This window comes from Danaus plexippus (assembly GCF_018135715.1).
Source record: "Danaus plexippus chromosome 3 unlocalized genomic scaffold, MEX_DaPlex mxdp_30, whole genome shotgun sequence".
NCBI lineage: Eukaryota > Metazoa > Arthropoda > Insecta > Lepidoptera > Nymphalidae > Danaus > Danaus plexippus.
In genome coordinates, this window is record NW_026869845.1 from 2,419,292 (window position 1) to 2,444,285 (window position 24,994).

A 24,994-nucleotide genomic window follows, 5' to 3' on the forward strand; every position below is an offset into this window, starting at 1 on the left:
AAGTCAAAACATACATTATAGCTAGCATACATATATTTTGTTTTTGTTCTTTAGTACAAATAAAAAGACAACATTTCCACGAGATTGTTCGACTTTTAGCTGTATTATTATTTTAATGGAGCATCTAATGTTTATTATAATTACGAAATTTATTAATTAATCAAAATGTTTTATGTACGAGTACATGTAACTTGTTATCGGATTTAATAATCAGGAAAATAATTTTAGGAACCACCTCAAAATCAAACTCAACAGTCATCACCACAGAGATTGGCTCAAGGCAATGGTGCTATTACCCGCCACCTCTCTACAGATAGTGTCTCCAGTATTAATAGTTTGAGCAGCGGCTCATCAGTTCCTCACGATAAGAAACACAAGAAGAAAGGATGGGTAAGCATAAAAAATAGAGTACATGTTAACACAGCTGATCGTGTATAAGGAATGAAAAGAAATTTGATGTTTCCCCAAATGTTACTAATTTTATGTTAAATAATTATAGTTACGGTCGTCGTTCACGAAAGCATTTTCGAGAAATGCCAAGATATCAAAAACAGCAAAGCATTCGTCCCTCGGGCAGCTGTCGTCACAGGACAGCTCATCGGGATCACACCATTATGATGACCCGCACACGATCCGAGAAGGAAGCAACGAAAATAGTCTCGAACATTCTCACGAAGTTCTTGACAATAGCAAAGATAAAACTACATGCCCTCCAGCCGTCGAAGAACAGACCAAAGGTGAGGCCGGTTCAACAAACTTTCGGAGAATTTAATATTGCTAATCTCAAAATACCATATGTTCGATGCATTGGCTTTATTTGCGTTGCAGTTATATTTGCCTGAGAAATTAGGTTAAGTGTAACCATATAATAAACCACTTGTTTTTAATAGGTCATATGTAAATCTGAGTAATTTTATAATAATAAAACATATAGAGAGAGCCAGGTACAAACTGTACCCAATTCGTTTTATTACATGTAATATTAATTGCAGAAAAAGCTGACCAAGCCGGTTTAGTGGATGAACTAAAACGGCAATTAAGAGAAAAAGACTTGGTGTTAACAGATATAAGACTGGAAGCGCTCAGTTCAGCGCATCAACTAGAAAGTCTCAAGGACACCGTAATCAAAATGAGGGTATGTGTATATGAAAAATATTAAAACTGTGCCATTGTGATATATCGCTACGTTTGCTCAAACTGTTAGTTAGTCAAGCTTTGTTCATGCAATCTACATGAACTAAATTCTTTTTTAAACACATGCTTTTCAAATTGTGTTATTTATATTTACTGTCTATGTATTTATTAACATTTAGAAGATCTTTTGATTAAAAAAAATTATAATTGTCTTATTGTCATGAAAGTAGAGCAATATAGTATATACCTATTCATTTAGAGATTGTGACGTTTAAACAGAACGAAATGCTGAATCTGAAACAAAACAATGAGCGGTTACAAAGGTTAGTGACATCTCGGTCGCTGGCCGGCAGTCAGAGCTCGTTAGGTACAGGCGGCTCCGCGGTTGAGGACCCCAGACGGTTCAGTCTGGCTGACCAGGCCACCATGCATCAGGTACTTATGTAATTTTATTACTATTAGATGATTTATTTATTGATAACCATAAATCACTTAGTTATCAACAAATAAATAACCGTAACTATAAAAGTCAACTTAAATACAAATTGGTTATCATTTATCATAATGAATTTATATTCCATTTCACAGGCGGCTATGGACATTCACTCACAACCTTTAGATTTAGATTTCAACTGTATGACGTCTACACCTTCTCGTGATCTATCTAAAAAAGGATCACCCAAGTCTAGTATGATGGAACCAATATACGGTAATAAAGCTGTTTGCGAACTAAACGAAAACAGTGAAGCCTTACTTGGAGCGCTAAATGGTGCTAGTGATATGTTTAGTAATGGTTTAAGCGGCGGAGAAAGGATAAGCGGAGATTATGATATCAATACCGTTTTACCACCACCCAAGAGCCGAGAGCTGGCGATAGGGGAAAGTTACTCAGATATCGGTGAGTAATTTTTTTTGTTAAAACAGTAGCAAGCATATTATTTAATCTGTCGAAGTATTAATTGCAATATGTCACATTTCAGGTGTCGCTGATAGTCAAGGCGATACAACGGACGGTAAGAAAATTGCGATAGCTGTGTATTTGGGCCAACCAGAAACATTCCAAAGATATTTCGAGGAAGTGCAAGACACGTTAACCGAATCAGAATGTAGATTTTACGCGAAACAGAGCGCCAACGCTTTTAATAACCATTTCGATAAACAGCCCAGCTTCGATTCACCGAGGATGTCACAGAATCACAGTCCGGAAATAGAAACGCTGGATTACCAACAAACTATAAACAAATCCAACACCAATAGCCTCAAAAGCAATAAATCTACGCACAGTAATTCCTATAAGAACGTATATAATAGTGATTCGACAATAAATTGCAATGAGTTTACTATTGCGTTTACATATATATCTGGCAAAACAACTTGGCAGAATTTAGATTATATAGTTAGGAAAACGTTTAAAGACTACCTGTCGAGGATAGATCCTGGCACGAATCTTGGTCTCAACACCGATTCGATAACGTCCTACCATTTGGGAGAAGCGACGAGAGGTCCGGAGATATGTTTCCCTGAACTACTGCCTTGTGGCTATATAATTGGAACTGTAAATACTCTATACATTTGTCTGCAAGGAGTAGGGAGCTTAGCTTTTGATAGCCTTATACCAAAAAATATAGTTTATAGGTATGTACGAAGTAAAAACAGCAGACGTTTTTAGTGAAGGTCAACGATCAAACGGAATATTAATTAATTATTTCGTTTGTAGATACGTTTCGCTTTTGTCGGAACACCGGAGGGTAATTCTTTGCGGCCCGAGCGGTACTGGAAAATCATACTTGGCAGCTAAATTGGCGGAATTTTATGTACAAAGGACGCAGCGAAGAGGAAATCCAGTAGAAGCCGTAGCTACATTCAAGTATGTGTTTCTTTTTCTGTTTGTTTTTCCTGTAGTATAGGATATAACAAACTCATTTTTATAATTCCATTTTACAGTCATTCAAGGTAGTTATTTAAATGATTTCAGACTGTTTTGTTCTGATCATTTAAAAAATATTACAATATAAATAAAATTCATCCATGATGAGTGTTAAAATTTAAACATAACAAAAAAAATCTTTACATATTTGACCGGAATTTCTATATTTTATTGTATTTTTTTAACCGACTCACACAATTTACTTATTATCTGGTTTGGATATATATATATATATGTTTAATTCTTTATTTTACAAGGAACAATGAGCTTATTCATGTCTATAACATTGTACTGTATTGTATATTGCCATTCGACCGGAACTTGGCTGTACCGGAATTTCAATTCGCTCTTTACTTTTCGTATGTAATATAAATATATCTTACATTTAACTCAAGCCTACATAGTTGTTTACTAATTAATAGTTATAAACTAATTGACATCTTTTTCCATTTTTTACGTCTTTCAATCTTAAATGTAAATCAATTTCATCAAATAATTGCAACACCATATATGTATATACATATTTCCATCGTAGATAATATTCAGATAAACAATGTATAGTTATTCTTCTATATTTTAACCAACAATAGCGTGGATCGGAAGTCGTGCAACGAATTGCGCGCGTACCTTGGGAACATCGCAGAGCAGTGCAGTGGAGCTGCAGCTGGAGAGGAGGCGCTGCCCGCCGTTGTAGTGCTCGATAATCTGCAACACGCCTCGGCTCTCGGGGACGCCTTTGCGGGTCTTTTGCCGCCAGACAACAGGAACATGCCAGTCATTATAGGTGACTGATTGACGGTTGCTACCTAACGTTTACAATAAGATTTATGTGATGTACTAAATAGGTTAATATATTATAGATAGTTACGTAAAAACATTTCCATCGGGTGACTTTTTTTCTTTTCATTGATCATTAAAATAAACAACAACATAAACCTTAAAAAGTTTCATGTGAGCTAATATAATCATGTGAGGCAATGATATATTAAGGTTAAATGTTTTCAGCAGAAGCCCTGCTGTCATTGAATGTCTTTCCTAGTTCTATTTTTGTTTTATGATGTAATTTTTTCACACTTAAAATATAAAACTATGAGCCTTTTTGAGCCTGTTGAATAAAAGTTTTGCTAATCTGTCTTAAATTGTGTAAACGCGACATGATAAGGAAGAAAATATTAAAGCTGTATTTAAAAGTTAAAAGTTCATTACAATAAGTTTAAATGGAGAAAACAAAACTTTAACCTATTTAATATTTATGTACAGGTACCATGTCACAAGCAACATGCAATACGACAAATCTTCAGCTACATCATAACTTTAGATGGCTGCTGACCGCCAACCACATGGAGCCAGTTAAAGGGTTCTTAGCAAGGTACGAAGTTCACATCAAATATTGATCACATCTAGCGTTCAATTGGAAACAAATGCAAAATGTATCTCTTAAATATTTTCTTCTCGTAACTTCCTTTATTTATTAAATTTTAATCTATATATAATTGTGGTAGCTTTGTGTATCATACTTTCATCCGGATGAATTCTTTGTTAAAATTTTAAGGTTTTGTTTGCACCAAAGCTTTATCCAATATGGTTATCTTTAGATATCTTCGTCGAAAACTATTTTCTCTGGAACTGAGACTGGGTCGCCGCGAGCCAGCCCTTGCAGCGGTTCTGGAATGGCTGCCCGGTGTGTGGTCAACCCTTAATGCCTTTCTGGAAGCGCATTCCTCGAGTGACGTTACCGTCGGACCTCGGCTGTTCCTTGCTTGTCCCATGGACTTAGAAGCTAGCCAGGTAAATCCTATTTTTGAACTCAAAATAACATATTATACCTCCTTACTGTGTTTAGGTATACGGTACTGTAGGCATTATATTTATCGTCGACATATTAAATACGTCTAACATAGAATATATTTATTCCGGAAATATAGAAAAATTGCATGAGATTGATTACAAGATATTTTCTGTAAAGGCTTGGTTTGCGGATGTATGGAACTACAGTATAGTTCCGTACGCATCGGAGGCTGTACGCGAGGGAGTTGCACTGTACGGACGACGACGACATGCCGCCGTGGACCCTCTACAACACGTCAAGACAACCTATCCATGGAGAGAACCAAACCATTCACATGTATGATATTTTTTTTATGAGAAAGGTGATGAATGAGCAGACGGGCTACTTGATACGACACCCGCAACATCTCTGTTGCGGATGCGTTGCCAATTTAGTTATTTAGGAAGAGGGAGGGATGGGAATAGGGAAATGGTCGGAAAAGGTGGGAACAGGGAAAGGGCAACTGGCTCTCTCACTCATCGGACGAAACGCAGCCATTAAAGACTACTTCACGCCGATCTTTTGTGAGAGGGTGGTATTTCCCCGGTTTAGCCAGCCCATGTTCGAGCTGTAATTACTTGACCGCAGTTTGGCTCTACCACCTATAGAATAGTAACTCGTTTTTAAGTTTTCTATATAAAGTAACCTATTAAAATACTTTTTATATATACATAAAGAAACAGTCTCAACCTATATTTTTTTATCGTTAGCATTTCTTAGCAAATTACTTTAAAAAGTTATATTTCCCATTATAAAATCATTCTAGTTTGTAAGGCGATTTCAATTCTAACATAACTAACTTATAAAAACGATTCATATATAGCAAGATAGTTATAATAGATATTCTCGTTTCACTTATGTTGTAGACGTTACGACCGATATCAGTGGAAGAAGCAGGTATTGAAGAATCGAATCAAGATGTAACTACTACCAACAACCAAGATCCATTGGTAAATATATAATATTTTGTCGAATGATGTTAATTGCTAGATTTTTTTACAGCTCGTGACTGTTAAATGTTTGTTTTAGTTGAATATGCTAATGCGGCTACAGGAAGCAGCTAATTACAGCGGTAACCAAAGTCAGGATTCCGACAACGCTAGCATGGACTCAAATCTAACACATGACAGCTCCATGGGCAACGAGCTTTAAGATATAACGTCCGGGTCACAAAACATTATAATATGTTTTTTCCTTGTAGGATAAATGACGTATTGTCTGCGACAACTAATGTTTGGCCCAAATTTCTACACATTTGGGCCAACTTGTATAGATTATACTTTAAGTGACATCTTTCACGAATAATTTCTAGTTCCTTTAATTTTGGATGTATATTAAAATGCTTTACATGCACTTCAATATCTAGGAGGTATATCGTTTTGTGAATATTCATAGATGCGTTTATGATTTTTTAATTTTAATTATTTTACAAAGCCAAATATTTGCCATATGTACATTATTTATATTTATTTATCAAAATAAAATGCTTTAGTTTACGTCCTAGGTGCTTAATAACCTTGATTTTTTTTTTTGAAAAATAAATAATATTATATTACTTTAATTAGAAAGGAATTGCTCTGCATGTTTGTGAATTCTAGCAAATATCATAAGCGAGAGTATCAGCCTTTCTGTAAATGAATGTTTAATATGGACTTTTTAACATTTTTGTTAAAAAATTTAATACGATGATCTATCTTTCGAGAAAATTCTACTAGTGCCTGGAGCGAGGTATTCCATTTTTGAAATATTCGAACAGCAAAGAACTTTTGATGTTATATTGAAGCATTGTGGCTTTTACTATTGTTATATTTTTTCAAAGTTAGGATACGAACATGTGTATTACTATGATATTATATGTAATATATTATGAAAGTGTAATTTTTATACCATTTTCATATTAAAACTCATGTACCTAATACAAATATTAATCTGTAAATAAAAATTGTTTAATATTTTTTTTCTACTTGACTTCACTAACCGCCATTTGCAATAAATTATACAGCGTTAATTTTGTATAGAAATTAGTAACGTCAAGTTACTGTGTTCGGTATGTTTTTACTTGTGTGCATAACTGAAACGTGATATCTACAATCTATGCTTTACAGATATTGTGAAATAAACATTGATTATATTATTATCTGTTTTAATTACTTTTCACCTTACCATTGAACTGTCAAAATAAAACAAAGTGTTCATATCGAATTTCTTTACAAATATAATATAAAATTCGAGGAGGGAATTAAAAAAACAACATCCATTAGACACAAATATTTAATGTCGATTATAGATATAAAGCAAAGCATTTTAAAATTAATTATATAGTTACGAGGACATCACAATGACTCCTTGCCATTTCACTGCAACCTTTCTCTTTCCATCTTATATTAATTTTTAATTTTACTTACTATATCCCTCATAATAGAGCAGATTTTTATTATAAGCTTGGAAAGTGAAATTAAACTTTAACATAGTCCAGTAGAGGTTGTATAAGAACAAAAATAAATATGGAGCAATTTGGACGGAACTGTGGTGTTCTCAAGAACTTAGGACTAGCTTTCACTGAATTTCAGAGGAACAATATTAGAATTTCCTTAAATCAATTAAGGCACAACCAGTAGCAACACAAAACATATTAAATTCTAATACTAGATGTGTTTTGAAAATTTACAACTAAAGATTTATTTCTGTAACAGCATATAAACCACGGAACTGACAAGACATGGTATTTCAGTAGACATCTTACATTACAACACAAATTTTATTACTCTTTAATATAATAAGATAGTTATACATACATTTACCTAGACAATATATATATTTTTTTAATAAATATGAGAGGCATTTGTGAAAAAAATTTTTTTACTAATCAAAACTATTTATATAAAGTTTTTTAATAGGAACAAATTTAAATATATATAGATTAATAAAATAATTGGCTATTTGAGATAATATTTTTTGTTAATATTTATTTTTCTAATTAGCATAAATAAAATCAACTACAATTAGAGACTATCTATATTCCAAAGATAGTTATTAGAATATTGAGATGTAGTTTAAAAAACATATTTTACATATGAATAAATTAGGCTTATATACCAATATGAACTAAGCTAGATTTTGTAAAGGCCATTAGTCTAAATTTAGGTTCTTTCAACATAGATTATTCTCATTCTAAAATTCCATAAATTCAATTTTAATTTTTTTCATCTTAATTTCGTAACCACAAGTGAAAAAAATGTCATGATCTTCCTAGGCCTTACAACTACAATGCAAATGCTTTAAAATGTGTTAATTCATCATTTACATAAGGAATTTAACACGGGTAAAATAGTTAATAATGTAATATTAGTAAAGAAATATTTAAATAATATTCAATAACAATGTGTATTAGCTATAGCTATTCACTATGTATGTCCAAACTGAGATTAGACAGTGATGGTATAGGAGATTCCGAGAAATCACCCGAGTCATCACTAAATGTCTTACCCTCTCTCGGACTCTTGTTATATATGTTGCTGTTAGAAGTTTTGGATTGTACCGACATCCTTTCGAGATGGTATGTTTTACTGTTGTTCTCACTTATTAAATCAGCAACATCAGATATGGAAACTGAACTTTGAGAACTCATTGAGTTTTGTTTAGGACTATGAGTATCCGTCTTGATGGCATTATTCACAATCTCCTGATTTTTTATATTTCTTCCCGAGCTTTCTTTTCGATCCGATAATGGTGAAGTAAAGTCATAGCTGTATTCTGTAGGATTATTTTCTATTTCATGATGTGGTGATTTTTTAATACTGTTTTTACTGGAATTCTGGTTATTTGATTTCGTTATGTTTTCTGATCGGCTAGACAATGTTTGGTTTAAAGACAATGTTTCTATTTTAGAGCTTGTGGAGTTTGAATTGTGTTGAGGAGAAACTTGGTTTACTTCTTTCTCCAAGCTCAAAGGTAACCCGGTTGTATTGAGAAGTATTGAGTCTCTGGAGTTAAAGGGTTTTAATTCTGCATATGATGTGGAATCACTGCTATTGTTAGCCACTTTGATGTCTTGAAGATAGTTTTGACTGCTTTCATTGTTAAATTTAAAAGAAGTTATGTTTTGAGTTGTAGTTTCATTTATATTATTCTTTTGCTCTTTTATATTTATTTTGTTAATGTTTACAGATTTTTTTGTTATTTTATTAGGTATGTATTCCGAGCAACTTTTTCCTTTTGATGAAGATGAAGTATCTGTATCAGAATTTTCAAGTTGCAATCTGAGATCAAGTTTTTCTGAGGAATTATCGGAGTTAGATTGACTAGATGCACACGAATCTTCTTGAACAGTATAAGTACAGTTTTCTTCAGTTCCAAATTTTTTTTTTATTTTGTTTTGGCTATTATGGTGTTTATCATTTATTTGATATTCATTTTTTTCTTCCAAATTCAATGTTCTTTTAATAAGAGAAAGTAAAATCGGCTCCTTGACGTCGTCACATTTTGATAGATATAATTTCTCTCTGAGGATATTTTCATTCTGGTATTCGTATTCATTGCCTTGTCTCGTTTCAGATTTGTAAACAAATAAAGTATTTCTAAGATTACAGAATTCTAGAAACTCATGAACTATAGAAAAGCATAGTTTCCCTTCTGGTAAGTTAAGAATTTTATCTAGAGCCTCATTTTGTTTTATATGACATTCATCTTCAAAAACCAAAAAAAGGTTAGCCCGCAACAAAGCGCGAATTTTGGCAAGGGATCCATTCTTTTCTAAGGCGTCTAATACTAAATCTCTGAGTTCTGTATCTTCATTCTGAGCCATTACAAAACTGTGATAAATATGCTTTTCAATTTATTTGTATACGCTAACTCGTGAGAAAATCACAAACAAACGCAGCTATCGACGTTTGACATTTAATTTATTGTCAAAAGTCATGACATTTTATCGTCTGCGTTCAAAAATTTTGTTGATTACAATTTTAATATCGTGAAAAAATAAATAAAAAGCTCTTATAATAATATAAATTACAAAAACTACTTATCAATCCTTTTATTTTATTAACATAATCAGTCCTTTGCCATCAATCGTCTTATATTTTTGTATCTTGAAGACAATTTTGATAAAAAAGTAAATAGAATTTAATGAATATCAAGATAGGTAATATTAATCGATAGCGTCTTTACCACTGAGTTTAACTTCTGTTACATTTTCTTTAAAGGATTTTTATAATCTTGTAGGGTATATTCTAGAACATCTGAAGATTCATCGTCATTTTATGATTGACATGAAAAATAAGTAATAGTAATCGATTATTTTCATATTTTCCATAGATCTCATAATTGTTAATAATACTCTCTGAGTTTAAAACGTTACGTACTTATATCTATACAGCCTTAGAAATATATACGTCTATGTACGTATTGCGAACGTGCTCGATTACAAGGGGTGAAGGCTTGCGCCGGGGAAAACGTAGGAAACTCAGTCAGTCGGGTCAAGCGCGCGCGGGAGGTTGGTGCATAAGACGCCATTATTTGTAACGGTAAAATAAAACTTTAAGTCTGTTTTTCGGTTATATCCTTAAGAAAAGATTGAAAATAATTGTGTGTTAATAAAATTTATAGTATATATTTTAAAATTTTATTTTAGCTTTATAGGCGTACAAATCTTAAAATACCAGTGGCGGGAAACCGTTTGATATCTCGCTTGACGTGTTGTGTCCTATGTGTACATAGAGAGAAGAACCGTCTGCCCTAGAGGGCGGCCGACATGCTGGATTCGTTGTGAATCGATATTTTTGGAACGTTATAGAGTAGAAAACATGATGTTTTTAGCTCAATAAAGGTAAGTTAAAATAATTTCCTCGATTTATAATAAGATTGCCCTCACTCCCTCTAACAAATTTCATGATAACCTTGGCCGCACGTTGGGCGCCAATGTTATTCTGCACTTGTCCTAATGGACTAAAAATTATCGGATAATGATTTTCAAATTTAAAGTAATAATTACTTAAAAAAAGTCTATTTTTATAAATCAGTAATGGCTTAAGTAATACATTTTTTTCTGAATCCAGTATACAGGGGATTTATTGTAAGCTACTATTAATAATTGCTAAAAAATATCCTATTATTTTAAGCCTATGTTTTTTTTTTCCACAAAACTTAAGTGGATGTATGCTCGATAAAACGAGGACACACTAGGGCATAAAATCAATGAAAACGTTTATTAAACTTGTTAGGTTTTATTTATCGGTGCTATTATGAAATTTAAGGCAATTTTGCATATTACATACAACTTAATGATTAGGCATTTGGACCAATACAATACATGCTTTGGTATACCAGAGGTATGTTTGATTCTCACCATAAAATTAAATTTCATATATCCTATGTAAGGTCAATATATGGCGGTTCTAGTTTCATGCACTCGTATTCACATACGTACCTATATATATGGCAGAATATATGTTTGTAATTTCAACGCGAACACCTTATACAGAACCATGAACAAAAGATTTTATACAATATAATATTCAAGCTTTAGATTTTACAAAAGGTAGAGTTGCAGAAATATTTTTGCAAATAAACTACCCAGGCGGCCTCGGCAAACTTAAAGAAATGAGAACAGCGAGTAACTTTGAAAAGTACGCAAAAGGTGTACACAATACTCAGTAGGCACTAACGCATGTAGGTGCAACTTATAGTTGATAAATTTAAATTTATATTGTAGTAGCAACACAGGGATTACAATAAATAATTTTAAGGTCCCGTTTTTCTATACACGTAAAAAAGAAAATAATATACTGTCTTTAATATTCCATTCTATCTGACGTATAATAAGTAAGTTATCACAATTTGGCTCACAATTACAATTACTAAATATAGTTTGGCATTTAGTAAACAAAATTAAATGAACTGTCAGCAGTAAAACGTATTTTGCATAAGGTCAGTGAAGTCTGTAAGTTAAAGTTTCTTACAGTATTATGAAATTTCTGAACTGATGTAATTAATAATGCTAGAGATATACTTCTACGTCAGTTACTGAAATGTTATTGCAATTAATTTAAATGAATTGTGGCTTTGCCTCATTCATACATTCAAATCTAACCATAACTTAAGCTCTTTAAAGATGTTTTAGATATGGCCTATTTGCGCTTGAGTATCCGAATCGATTTTGTCGTCGACAACTTGGTACCTAACGGGGTCGAAAGGTTTTGTATGTCCGTCGAATCGATAGATATGACAATTTTTATTCTTCCCAGCAACGTGTTTCTGCTTTATATCTAAGAACTTTTATATGTTATTATGTAACAACAGCGAATATTAAGAGAATTTAAATAATACTTTAAGTCTCACTCTATCTTTTTAATAAGTTTTTTTCTAGTCATATAAAATTAATTAAAAAACATATTGGTAAATATTCCTACAGGCTTACTCGGCAGCTTAAACAAAATTAACTGAAAAAAAAAACAGTTTTAATTACTTAAAAGCTTATATTGTTCAAGTACCAACAATAAAGGAATCCTTATGCCACGCAACATGCTTAAAATATTTTTACAGTATATTTTTACAGTAATTCTGTAATAAAATAGGTGTATTATAATTAAGTGGTTAATTAAGCAAACCGCTGATTATGCTGTCAGTCGCCAATGTACGCTTACCAAGGCACGTTGAAGCTATGTGGAGCGACCACAATCGAATGAAGTGAATATTTAATTACACCAAAAATCTGAACTACGTTCAAGTTTAAAGCCATCAAAACGATTTTGTGGTGATTTAATAGGATTATTAATAGTTTTTCTCTTTATAGAAACAGTTTTCCTTATTCATATATATGAACAAATAAAATTTGACGAACCAACCGAATTCAGTTTGTGCGCGCTTGGTTTTAGTCGTGATTATGCCCTGCATCCAAAGCCGGAGTAAATATAGCTATTGTCATAACCGACGTTACCCACGAAACTAATGTTTGCACGTACGAAAACACAATCTTAATAAAACGAGAGGAAATTCAGGGTCCATACTTATAATAAACTTAGCGAATGAGTGGGGGAAAAGATTAGTTGCGGGATCCCTTTTCATACTAGGATTTCATTTGTTGTACATGGTTATACACATTGAGAACATAAAATTGGGTTTGAATTATAATAGTTTTAAATTAAAATAGTTTCGTTGCATAATATGAAAACCATCGACCTGATTTTGAATGTCGGCATTCAAACTATTTGATGTGTAACAAACGTTTGTTAATTTTATTAAATGAAATTATAATTAAAACTGTGGTAGGATGTATAAAAAAAGAATAGTTATTATTTTAAACATCTTTTGAAATAAGTACTTATAGAGCACTTGTATTTTGCAAACTATTTTAAGGTTTTAGAGGATTAAAGAGGCTTCAGACATTTATTATCTTTCACTGACATTTTTAAATAGATATGTATATCAAAAGAAAAATTGTGTTCTTTGACTAAACAGAAACAGACCAAAAGAATCGAAAAGAACAAATGTCACCCGCGTGAAATTGAACACTAATACTTTAGTGCCAACATCGGAAGTGATTCGATTCGGAATGATTTGATTTGTGATATTGCTATCATGCAAGCGTTAGATTACAAAAATAGATTCTAGCGAGCTTGAAGCTATGTTGTAATGGTTATTATTCACTGGTATTAATATTGGAATGACATGCAATTGGAAACTTAAAATCGATATCTCATGCTTTAACCTCTACTGAAACATATATTCCTGGGTTATAAATTTCTGAAATAAAATTTATTTTGCTGTTTGATATATAGTGACGGGTTCTTGGTTGTGGAATAGAAATAAAATAGTTGTAGCGTATATTAGGAGTTGAAACAATATTTACAGCCACAACTTTTTTAGGAAATTCGCATAACTAAAATTAATTTTGAATCACAGTGTACTTTAAAATACCCGGGTCGAGTTTTTTTTATCAAAGTTTAAGCTGTGGAACATTTACACGCTACCCGTTTCTGGTTTTCCCAACGAATGGGCGTTATTCTCGGAGACAATCAATACTTCTGCATATTTAAAACTTTAATGAGGGAAATTACTTGTCGCTTGTGATACCATCAAGGCAAATAAAGGATTGTGAAAATTAAAATTATGCAAGAACTTAATTATTACTAATTTATAAAATTTAGTTCTATTTTAATATAATTTTCGTTCACATCGTAACATAGGTAAGTAGAAATTAACTAGAAATAAACGCTCACTAAAGGTTGACTGGCTTCGAACATCATTCAGCAAAGACTTGATTTACCAAGTAACGTGTGATCTGAAAAATGTTACGGTCTCAGTTTAACTTGTGTGGGGAATATCAAATGACGCAAGAAACTTACACGGAGTTAGATCGGGAAATAAGTTTAAATTCCTACGAAGAGTTTGGATTAACTTTGTAATAAAGATATCTATTTATACAGTGGAAGAGCCAATGAAGCATATATGTATCAAAAGAGATTCTCTGGAATAATATACGAAAATCAACAAATTAATTTTTATATGGGCCTAATAAAATAAAATATTTGATCTGGTTTCATATCACACTTATTCGAACTTCCTTATCGCGGTTAGAATTTTACAACACAACAACTGCGGCATCTTAAAATACACAAAATTCATGCTAAGTAAATTAATATTTGTAACACTAAATTTATATGCGAATTCTCTAAAAACCTCCCAAAAACTTACTTGGAAGTATAAATATACGAGATAGTATAATAATACGAGATGTATCGACGAACGGCATCTCGTCTGCCCGTGATCACGGTTGCTAAAAAGTAACCGAAACGTCGGGAGTGGTTTATCCGAAAAATACTAGTTTCATTTAAATGAATAAAACTCGCGAAAATCTTAGATCTCATTATATAAATATAGTATTTTTCAAACGATACAAGGAGACAAAATTCCAAAGGCTATTAAATAGTTTGTTTGAAGGTTCTGTATTGGCAGCTGAGGAAGAAGTATGCTTTAAAATTATAATAAATTTGATATTGTCTGCCTAGATATCGAAAAGAGACAAGCATTTTATAACATTCAAAACATCTTATCTAAAAACATAAGGTAAAGTGAATTTCGTAACACGAATGCTGGGCAAAAAGCATTTACAGGGGAATCTGTATTCATAACGGGCTAGGGGTTATCGTTCAGTCCACAACGCAACCAATAAACTGAAATTACCGATACAGCTTGTTGTCGGTACCGGCTGTCACTTACAACTAAAGTTATGAATTTAACTGTTCAAAACTAAGTGAAACTTGTTAACGCTTAATGAAAACGTTGTTTACTTCAGCTTATATTTATATGACGGAAAAATTAATTTTAAAAGTTAATCTTGCTAAACTTTTTCAACAAGTAAAAATGTTAAACTCTAGATTGGGAATAAAATTAATTATTGCAAACCCCAAAAAATATTCGACCTTAGACAGCCTATACATACTGAAAATCAAAAATAGAAAAAGCCCTTTGCTACTTTTTATTAATCTCTAAGTCAATCTTATTTAAGAGTATTGAACGTTTTTAATATAAAGTTCAGATTAAAGGCAGTTCCTTGAGCCCTTGGCTTATATAAAGAGGATTTTCTTTAAAGATCTAACATAATATTATCAACTTTTTTTTTGATTAAGGAATATGACTTTTGTACATAGTTCTTAAACAAATTAAAGATTGCTGTGATGTACATTGGAATGTATATATTGAATCCTCAAAAATTCGGTAACAAATTGTTTTAAGTCATTGTATCTTGAAAAAAGCTTTAGCATTAAGGTCATTAGCAAATGTCAGAGCTAGCTAGACAATTTAACACACTTTTTATTATGAGATGATCTATTTTATGTTGAAATTTATAAAATATAATTTTATAAAAGTATTTAAAATATACGTAAAAATGAAGTCGAATGAGTTATTAAATTTATGACAGTTTCAATTTGTACGCCGCTTTAGAAAACCGTTTATTTTAATATAACGAGCTACAATTAAAGTCCATCATTGCCAAGAAATATTAATTTATCAAGGAAATGTAAACCAAATTAAAGCCAAATCTACGATAAGGATGTTCGAAAGCTATCATAACAATGGTTTTAAATGATTTAAATTTACTTTGACGTCAATAAGGTTAATCTACACGTTATATTTTTTATGAAATTAATTTCGTTTATGTGTTAAAAGTAAAATAGGAGAATATATATATATATATATATTATATGATGATTTTCGATGATTTTTATACCACGTCCAACAATGTTAATATAAAATCATTTAACACACAATAAATATAATAAGTTTCAAGTAAATGCTGACTAAATTTAGTTATTTCACATTAAGATGACGTATGTAACAGAGATAATTCTTTTCAGTCACGTACTTTATACAACCGTATAGTCGTACGTAATACTCAACATCATACTCTCCGTCCGTCTGTTTATATGAAGCTTATCTCGAGGACGAGTGACTATAACGTTGATGAATTGGATGTAAGGAACCTTTTAGTATGCATTGACGGTTAAACAAGCGGTTACCTTTTGACATAATTTCAACGTTCATTGATATGAATATAAATTGTTGAATAAAATTACGAAATTGTCATAGCTTAGTGATAATACATAGTACCGATGTATTGCTTTCGTAAGTTGCCATTATTTTGGGGAGTTTTAAGAAAAGTCTATTTGATAAGCTAAGTAGATCTTTACTCCACTGTTAATTTTTTTTACACTAGTTTTGAGAATTATTTTGAAAAAAAAACTTTGTATACTTCATATTTGAATATTGTATGTGTATATTATAAGAATATACTAGAATGCTTTAAAGCCAAAACGAAAGCTTGTCATATGGTGGTCAAATGAAAGGGACTAAAAAGGCGTATTCCATTTCAATATTTTACTACGAAATGAATATCAGAAACATCATAAATATTTTAGTGGGTTTGCCGGCTTTTAGATACGCGTTTGCATAAACCAATACGACATTAAAATTATTTACATCAATTTTGACAATGATTTTGTGATGTTAAAGTGATTTGTTAATTTCTAACTAGGTTTTATTTTTCCATTCTATAATATTTTGAATTCAGTCCGCTTTTGGAACATTTTAATTAAATTTTAGACAATTTAAAAGGGTCGTTTGGCGTCCTGACCTGTTCACGGTCGGCAGGTCTGATGCGAACAGGGTTGAAGCTAGCGAGGGTTTTGAGGGCGTTAAATTACAATTATCATGTTTACTGCTTTGCTCTTTCATGTGTGGGGTATATGTTTTATCTTTGTTTCATCCGTATTAATATTTTTGTTAGCTTAATAAAATTATACATAATAAAATTAAAAGTTTTATTTTGTTTGTTGTGAACAATAACTAAAGTATTGCAGTTTATCAAACAACAAACGAATCTCAAAAATGTTGTTTCTCGTGTTTCCAGAGTTAAGTCTGTGCGCTCATAATCTCACAAGCGAATGGCACAATAATTCACATTCCTTGTGACCGACGACGTGCTCGTAACAAACGCGCAACCCTTTCTTTTTAATATTTCACCAGCTGAGTTATCGTTGGGTTTGTCTCTACATGTTTGTACAAACGCATTCTTATGTGTTTGCTATGAGATTTAATAATTTATTCATTTTTATGGCCCTAAATTTGTACCCGAACTGTGATTTCAGTTTTTATGTGTACATTACTACTAATAAAATTGAAAACAAATATGAAATAAATTTGAGACGCGTGGTTATATTTCTTGTGTTATATAGAAAATTTTAGTTTTTCTTTTGCAATCTTTACTGTCAGTAATTTTGTGTGTAAAAAAACTTGCAAATGAATATCTAACAACCAGACAGCATCATTGTTATCTATGTATGTACATTGTATATATACATTTCTAAACGTATAATAGCATGACTTGTACTACTGGTGGCAATACAAATCGAAATAAATTATGTCCATTAATCTTAATGTTGTCTATATTGAGGATGATTTGGTTAGAATTTTTTCATTTCAATAATTCGAATCCTAACATGTCTAATACTGACCATGTTTTATTCTGAAAATATGAATCTTTGAATTTACATTCGAATGTTCGTAAGGTACTTTTATATACATCCATAGAGTGTCGTTATGCAGCTGTGGTTGGTTTTATGTGTAATTTAGAGGATAAGTGAAATTAGGTATTATTTACTTAATAAAATTAATATCAACCATTTCACATTTACTTTGTCATACAGTAAATGTATAGGATTTACCAGACAAATGTAAACTAGTCTCCGACATTAGATGGAAGAGATGCATGTCTGACTACTCAACTATTTCTTTTGATACGTTGTAAATATCTCTGAATGTCTAAAGTCTGTTGATCCAAAAACAATAATAATAATTTACGGTATTATTAGAATATATTTCTGTATCAGAAAATTGCTAAGCATATTTTATTATGTTTATGATAAATGATTCCGTTCAGGCAGATTAAATACAATGTGGTTGTTGCCTGCCCCTGCAGTATGAAGACGCGACAACACTTATACGTTACGTTTACGTTTTAATGCCTCTATGTTACCTATTTTACCTTATTTTTATATAATAATTCAAGTAAAATATGGCAACACTTTTTTACTTTCACGCAGTTAAGTAAACATCACCGACCACAGTTTGAATCAAGAATAAGTTAACTAGACCAGTATAAACAAATTTTATAACAATGTAAAATGTGACGTCAATTAATAGTTTAAATTTTTTTAGAAAACGAGTTTATGGGATTTGACTAATTTTTAATTTTCTAATTATGTAGAATTATAATAGTATTTCTTTAAAAATATCTTATTATAAAATTTTATATTTGATACAATATTGAAGAAATTTCTAATCGGATGGGAATTTGATTTGGACTTAACATAATATCCTTCTACGAAAAACTTTTAAGACTTAATCGCCACATATTTGACTATCTAGCATATGGTAAAGATTTCTTAAGAAGTATAGTTTTGTGTTCAATGCAATCATTTTAAGTGTAAAGTTGCGTGGTAAAGGTTACCTAAAAGATATTTAATTTAACAAAAGCACAAGGAATGGATTTTTACGTGATTGCTATAAATAAGACTTGCTGACGGAAACTAACTATAATAATTGGGGTTCTTATTAGCTTCGTTAACAAGAGTCCTTCGTCCCCTTTGGTTGACTTTGTGATACTTTAGCCTCAAAGTTATGGTCACCTAAAACTTCAGCCACCGAAATGATCAGTTCATCAATTCTCAAGAGCTATTGAAATACGAACGTCTTAGTTCAACTTAGTTAAATATTAACGGTCACTTTGACAGCTATTTTCGGTTGGAAATATCAATTTAGCTGTTATCACACAATTGATAAACGACAGAACGTTAGTAAAAAAAGTATTTTGATTGACAATTATAATGTTAGTTGTGTAGTTTTGTAAGTAAATTTATTTTTCTTGTGATACGGTTTGTAATAATTCATAAAAACAATTAAAGTAAATTGTTTTTGAAACTTTTGTCAAACCAACTCGTTCGATATGCTGTTTTTCATAACATTTGTATGAGTAGAGTGTATGGACTCAATAGGGTACTAAATATTTCTCCAGTGCATGAAATTTGAGTAAAAATTTATATATGAATACTACCTAGTGCTTTTGAATATGTTCTACAGTGTGTAAAAATGTGAAGTTTATGTGAATAAATATTCTTTTCAAATAGTAAAGAACAAAAAACAACAATTAGGATAAAATAATACACCAAATAGGATATGATCAGTTGAGATTTAAGGGTGAACCTGATAAGTAGCATGTTGCTTGCCAAAGCCAGTTTCAATGGTCTATAAATAATATAATGACACCCGTATAATATACCTTACATAATCTCCTATATATCCTTAGATGGGATTATAGAAACTTCAAATTTTAATTTATATAAGAAGATATATACTACTACATGTTTGTTAATATTTTACTTATTTTTTTGTTTAATAATATTAAGCTAAAACGTAAAGAGATCTAAAAAGGTGAAATATTTGGGTTAGAGATGTTCACAAGAAGTTGTAATAATAATAAATAAGAACTTGTAATTCTGTTATATTTCTGGTATTTTTTATCCAATAGAAGTAAAACATTACATATAGAGATGTGCCATTACGGTTGATTCGATCATGAGATTTTATACTCGTAGTTTCCAGAATTATCCTGAAGCTTCTCCTACCGGTGTCCATGGGTGGTAGCAGTTGTTAGGTAGCCTTTCTTTTAAATGAAACTAGCCTATTCTTGTTTGTCTGACAATTTTTTTATTATTGCTTTATATATATCGGATTTTATTACAAATTCATTGTTTTAAAGACAGGACGCCAGCCTCGCTGACGTCTCTAATGTCACTTGTTTCAGTGAGTTCCAGATATTTTAAAATGAAACTTCAATTCTTCTAAATGTTCTTGTATTTCTCGAAGGTTCTTTATGCTCGGCACTCGCTGAACTCTGCAGTCCTCTCTCGTGCGTCCAGACGTCATATTTAAACCAGAATTCAAACATAGTTCTATTCTCTTTGATTTCGTTTTACTTTTAACAATAGTAACGACGACCAATAAGGTGTTATAATAATTGGTGCCAGTTATTTCCATGTTGCATCCGTCATTGAAGCTGCTTGCGCCGATACGGCCATTCTGGCAGGCGGTGCGTGCTCTGCACCTGCCTGGTGATGTGTTCTCTCTTGCTTAGCTTTCGTAATGTTCTCGTACCCGTTGCAGGTCTCGTAGAGTATGGGCCAGGTTCAAGAATTGATGCTTCATCGTCCGAAGTCATGCCGATACGGTTATACTGATGCGTGCTCTGCATTGTTTTCTGTGATAACAGAGAGATACTTATGTAGTCTAGGTACTTCCACAGTAAACCTAGATAACTTTATATTGTTATAGTTATGGTTAACAAATTTGTTGTTGTCGTATGGGTTTACGTTGTTTATTACGACTCATCGTGAAACGAAATCATAATATCAGGTCCAATTATTTAATCTACTTATGGCTTTGGGGCGTCACACGAACATTCATAACATATGTCATAGGACGTCTCCATCCGTCTACATGATTGTATTTTTTTTTTTTTTTTTTTTTTTTTTTTCTTTCTTTATTTGTTTGGCGTAAGACGTCTCCACCCATGTACAATATTTTTTTTTTTTTTTTTTTCGTAAGACGTCTCCACCCGTCTACATAATTTTTTTTTTTTTTTTTTTTTTTTTTTTTTTTTTTTTTTTTTTTTTTTTTTTTCTTTATTTGTTTGGCGTAAGACGTCTCCACCCATGTACAATTTTTTTTTTTTTTTTATTTGTTTGGCGTAAGACGTCTCCACCCTTGTATAATTTTTTTTTTTTTTTTTTTTTTTTCTTTATTTGTTTGGCGTAAGACGTCTCCACCCATGTACAATATTTTTTTTTTTTTTTTTTTTTTGTAAGACGTTTCCACCCGTCTACAATATTATTTTTTATTAATTATTATTATTATTATTTTTATTATTTTTTTTATTTATTTCTTTATTTTTTTTTTTTTTTTTTTTTTTGTTATGGTTCGGATCCGCACGCCAAATGCATCTTTATAGTAATATATCTCAAACTAAGTGTTAGACAATCACATTGCTAGCAATGATTAATTGTAATGCGTTTGAATGAAGCAATTTGAACAAAATGAAATACGCTCACCGGATAACTATTAGATAGGCGAACCGTCCACCTAACTGCTTGCTTAGTAATTCTGTGTCGTCCCTCAGATGCTGTGAAGTCGCATCGTAGCTGGTCATGTGTCACATTCGTAGCTGGTCATGTGCCACATTTCGAAGTCATCCACGGTCTAAAATCACTTTACAAGATATTAATCATTCTCAATTATTTTCTGGATTTTGTATAGTTCACAAAATTTTAAATATAGGGATATCCGATTTCTGGGGTTATATTTTTATTATTACAATATCTCCCTTCTGGAATCTTTTAATCGTAGCTCGACCTCTCAAAAACCTAGCTTTGTATCTTCTCTCCGCCTCGACCATCCTGTTTTGAATGTGTTGGTGCATTACTTCGATTTAAACGGACTGATTGTTGAATTGTAATCTAAACTGTCAAAGCATAATTGACTTGTTCGTATGTGCAAAACATCGGCAAGGATACTAAATTTTCCACATGTATTCTTATCACGTAATAAATTTGCTCCGGTCATATATCAGTAGTCGTTTCAAAACCTGGAACTATAGAAAATTATTTCTACATTAATAACTATTTAACTATTCATGGAAATAGTAAGGTCCGATCTCAATCCACGCAAATAGTTTACGATTTGTTTTCTACTCCCAGAGTTTTTATTTGCAATTGATTCTTTTATACGCACCACTGCAAACTTGCTTTTAATTTAGGGTACATTTACCAGTCGATATTGAATTGAAATTCGGCGTCATCTTCTTTTTCTCGTCGGAAACACGATTCAAACGCATGATCACGGTTAGCACAAAAGGAACTGAAATTAGTTATATTCGCAATAGATGTATTTGATCAGGATTTTGGAGTCGAGTATGCTTTCGTTTGAATTACAGCATCGTTTTTGTAGAGGCACTGCCGTGTGTTAACCAGACATGTTGCAAATATTACTGTGAAGAGTATGTCTATTGTCGTATTTAAATAAAGCAATGGTCTTAGTAGTTTGATATTAAAATCATGCAAGTTCTTATAGATCGAGTGAGTACCTTTCTACTCAAGTCTTCCCAAGGCCTCCCTACGTCATCTCATGGTATTCTTAAGGATACAGCAAGGACCTGTGGTTGGCTCAAGAGTAACACGCGATTAGTTCAGAGGTACGCTCTCCACATCTGTGGTGTAGACTTGTCTTCTCACGGCTCCACAAGGCATCCCTACGGAATCTCATGGTTCTCTTATGGATACATCAAGGACCCGTGGTTAGCTCAAGGGTAACACGCGATTAGCTCAGAGGTCACGCTCTCCAGATCTGTGGTGTATAATTGTCTTGTCACGGTACCACAAGCCTTCCCTACAGAATCTCATGGTTCTCTTCAGAATACATCATGGACACGAGGTTAGCTCAAAGGATAATAACAAATGTTAGCTATGGTCTCACGTAATGCCTCTTGTGTAGATGTTGCAACTAACCAATCGTCTGCACACTTTCTAGCTCACTCCTTTAAAAGACTTTAATTCGAATGTCGTAGTTACTGATTTGGTACGTATTTACAGCCGTAAAGATGCGTTTGAATCAATCTCGAACACACACACTATCACCGGGATCAAAAGATGATAAAATTAATATGATCTTGTTAGTAATTTTAATCGTATCCCTTGTTTTTTTAGTAGCAAACGTTCGGTCACGCTCTGCATTGTTGACATCATTTGCATGAAAGACTGAGGAGCGTTCTTCATTACGCAAGTTCTCCGGATGATTATTTTCTTGAGCTGGATCAGGATTTACAAATACACTAAGACCGGCAGTAACTGATCACTAGAGCGATCCCACTTCTGATATCGGATTTTATTACAAATTCATTGTTTTAAAGACAGGACGCCAGCCTCGCTGACGTCTCTAATGTCACTTGTTTCAGTGAGTTCCAGATATTCTAAAATGAAACTTCAATTCTTCTAAATGTTCTTGTATTTCTCGAAGGTTCTTTATGCTCGGCACTCGCTGAACTCTGCAGTCCTCTCTCGTGCGTCCAGACGTCATATTTAAACCAGAATTCAAACATAGTTCTATTCTCTTTGATTTCGTTTTACTTTTAACAATAGTAACGACGACCAATAAGGTGTTATAATAATTGGTGCCAGTTATTTCCATGTTGCATCCGTCATTGAAGCTGCTTGCGCCGATATATATATTATGGTGCATTATAATTTAAAAATACTGCATCACGAATTTTTTTCTGCAAAATCATTTGAAATAATCGTCATACTTTTAAAGAAAAATATTTTGAGTTGTCAGAGATCAGAAATCAAGAAAGGAATTGTAAATGAATGAGAATAAAAATAAAAATCAATTTAATTATGTAACTCTTAATTTCTAGAAATATTACATTTAAATATGTCTTATATGAAATGACTTAAATACACTATTAAAAGGAATGATAAAATGCTATTCACACAAAGTGAATTAGGGATTGGTCAACGTAGCTACACCTAATAAAATTTGATTATGACCAATTATCAGTGCCAATCAAAAAATCTAGAATACTTATAATTGTAAACAGCATTAGTCTATTTTATAATAAATTGTGTCTTGTTACGTATGAAATTACATGAGTTATATTTTTTTACAAGAAAATATAAAACATTTTAATGTATCTTAAAACCAGAAACACAATGAGAAGAGCATGTTGCTTAAATATAATTCGTTAAAAAAACTTTCTACTGTTTCCCAGAGGAAAAAACTTTCTCGCTAATATACTGAAAAGGCAGCTACTTAGGTAACATCAAAGTTGATGTTAAGTAAATAGAGACTGGTATTCCTAATTGGGTTGTGTGTCAGCTTATACCAGGATTGTCTTTTTATTTCCAACGGAGATTTATTCAGTGATCCGGTTTTCAAGACGCCTACAAACTGCTTTCTAGTAGAATGCAATGCTTTAAAAGGATTAATTTCGAATTACATCTGAAACTTTGCACAATTTTTGTCGTTAAGAATTCTATGAAATAAAATTCTTCAAGTTCTATTTGCGCAAGAAGAAATGTAATTGCCTTTATAAATGGTTTTTTCTGTTTATTATTTATCCATATGCGACAAGACCAAATTATATTTATTACGCACTAGAATGACTATTTGTTTGAACAATAGGAGCAGTGAAGACTTGACATATATTTGTTTTGCCAATTGAGTATAAATTGAAGTTTATATTGGATACATTTTCGACATCTCACATAAGCCAATTCGAAAGCAGTAAGAAATATGCAGCGATTTTATACATTGATGGCTAATATTTAATTTAAATAAAGCTTGTTTGTTTAAAATACGAACCAATAAATAAATAAATAAACAACAAATGATGATATAAAGTTTTTATATCTAAGCTAATGTGAACATTTAATTGTAAGATTTGATAAATAAGCGCAAGGTGGTTCTTATTTTAACTAACTTTTTCTATTTATTGAAGATTA

At 31.9% G+C, this 24,994-nt stretch overlaps 3 protein-coding genes across 10 annotated transcripts in view; 2 read left to right on the forward strand and 1 right to left on the reverse strand.

Annotated features, from left to right (window-relative positions):
- The window catches only part of LOC116779750 (protein sickie), a 142,949-nt gene extending 135,926 nt beyond the window's left edge, over nt 1-7,023 (forward strand). For all 8 annotated transcript variants that reach the window (XM_061526875.1, XM_061526872.1, XM_061526874.1 and 5 more), the window contains 13 exons: nt 229-390; nt 500-737; nt 993-1,135; nt 1,414-1,569; nt 1,723-2,032; nt 2,115-2,769; nt 2,852-3,001; nt 3,652-3,845; nt 4,322-4,430; nt 4,657-4,849; nt 5,028-5,186; nt 5,756-5,839; nt 5,919-7,023. In XM_061526875.1, the coding sequence (XP_061382859.1) occupies nt 229-390; nt 500-737; nt 993-1,135; nt 1,414-1,569; nt 1,723-2,032; nt 2,115-2,769; nt 2,852-3,001; nt 3,652-3,845; nt 4,322-4,430; nt 4,657-4,849; nt 5,028-5,186; nt 5,756-5,839; nt 5,919-6,041 (2,676 nt within the window). In that variant the 3' untranslated portion in view covers nt 6,042-7,023. The remainder of the gene's footprint in view (nt 1-228; nt 391-499; nt 738-992; nt 1,136-1,413; nt 1,570-1,722; nt 2,033-2,114; nt 2,770-2,851; nt 3,002-3,651; nt 3,846-4,321; nt 4,431-4,656; nt 4,850-5,027; nt 5,187-5,755; nt 5,840-5,918) is intronic.
- Nucleotides 7,024-7,142: 119 nt separating this feature from the next.
- Nucleotides 7,143-9,777, reverse strand: LOC116768775 (type-2 histone deacetylase 1-like). Its single transcript, XM_032659591.2, has one exon. It carries the CDS (start codon nt 9,691-9,693, stop codon nt 8,287-8,289), a length of 1,407 nt encoding a protein of 468 aa, XP_032515482.2. The 5' UTR covers nt 9,694-9,777; the 3' UTR covers nt 7,143-8,286.
- Nucleotides 9,778-10,329: 552 nt separating this feature from the next.
- Nucleotides 10,330-24,994, forward strand: part of LOC116778936 (gamma-aminobutyric acid type B receptor subunit 1) — a 109,005-nt gene continuing 94,340 nt past the window's right edge. The window contains exons 1-2 of the mRNA XM_061526934.1: nt 10,330-10,411; nt 10,519-10,713. The gene's annotated coding sequence lies outside the window, so the exon portion shown is untranslated. The remainder of the gene's footprint in view (nt 10,412-10,518; nt 10,714-24,994) is intronic.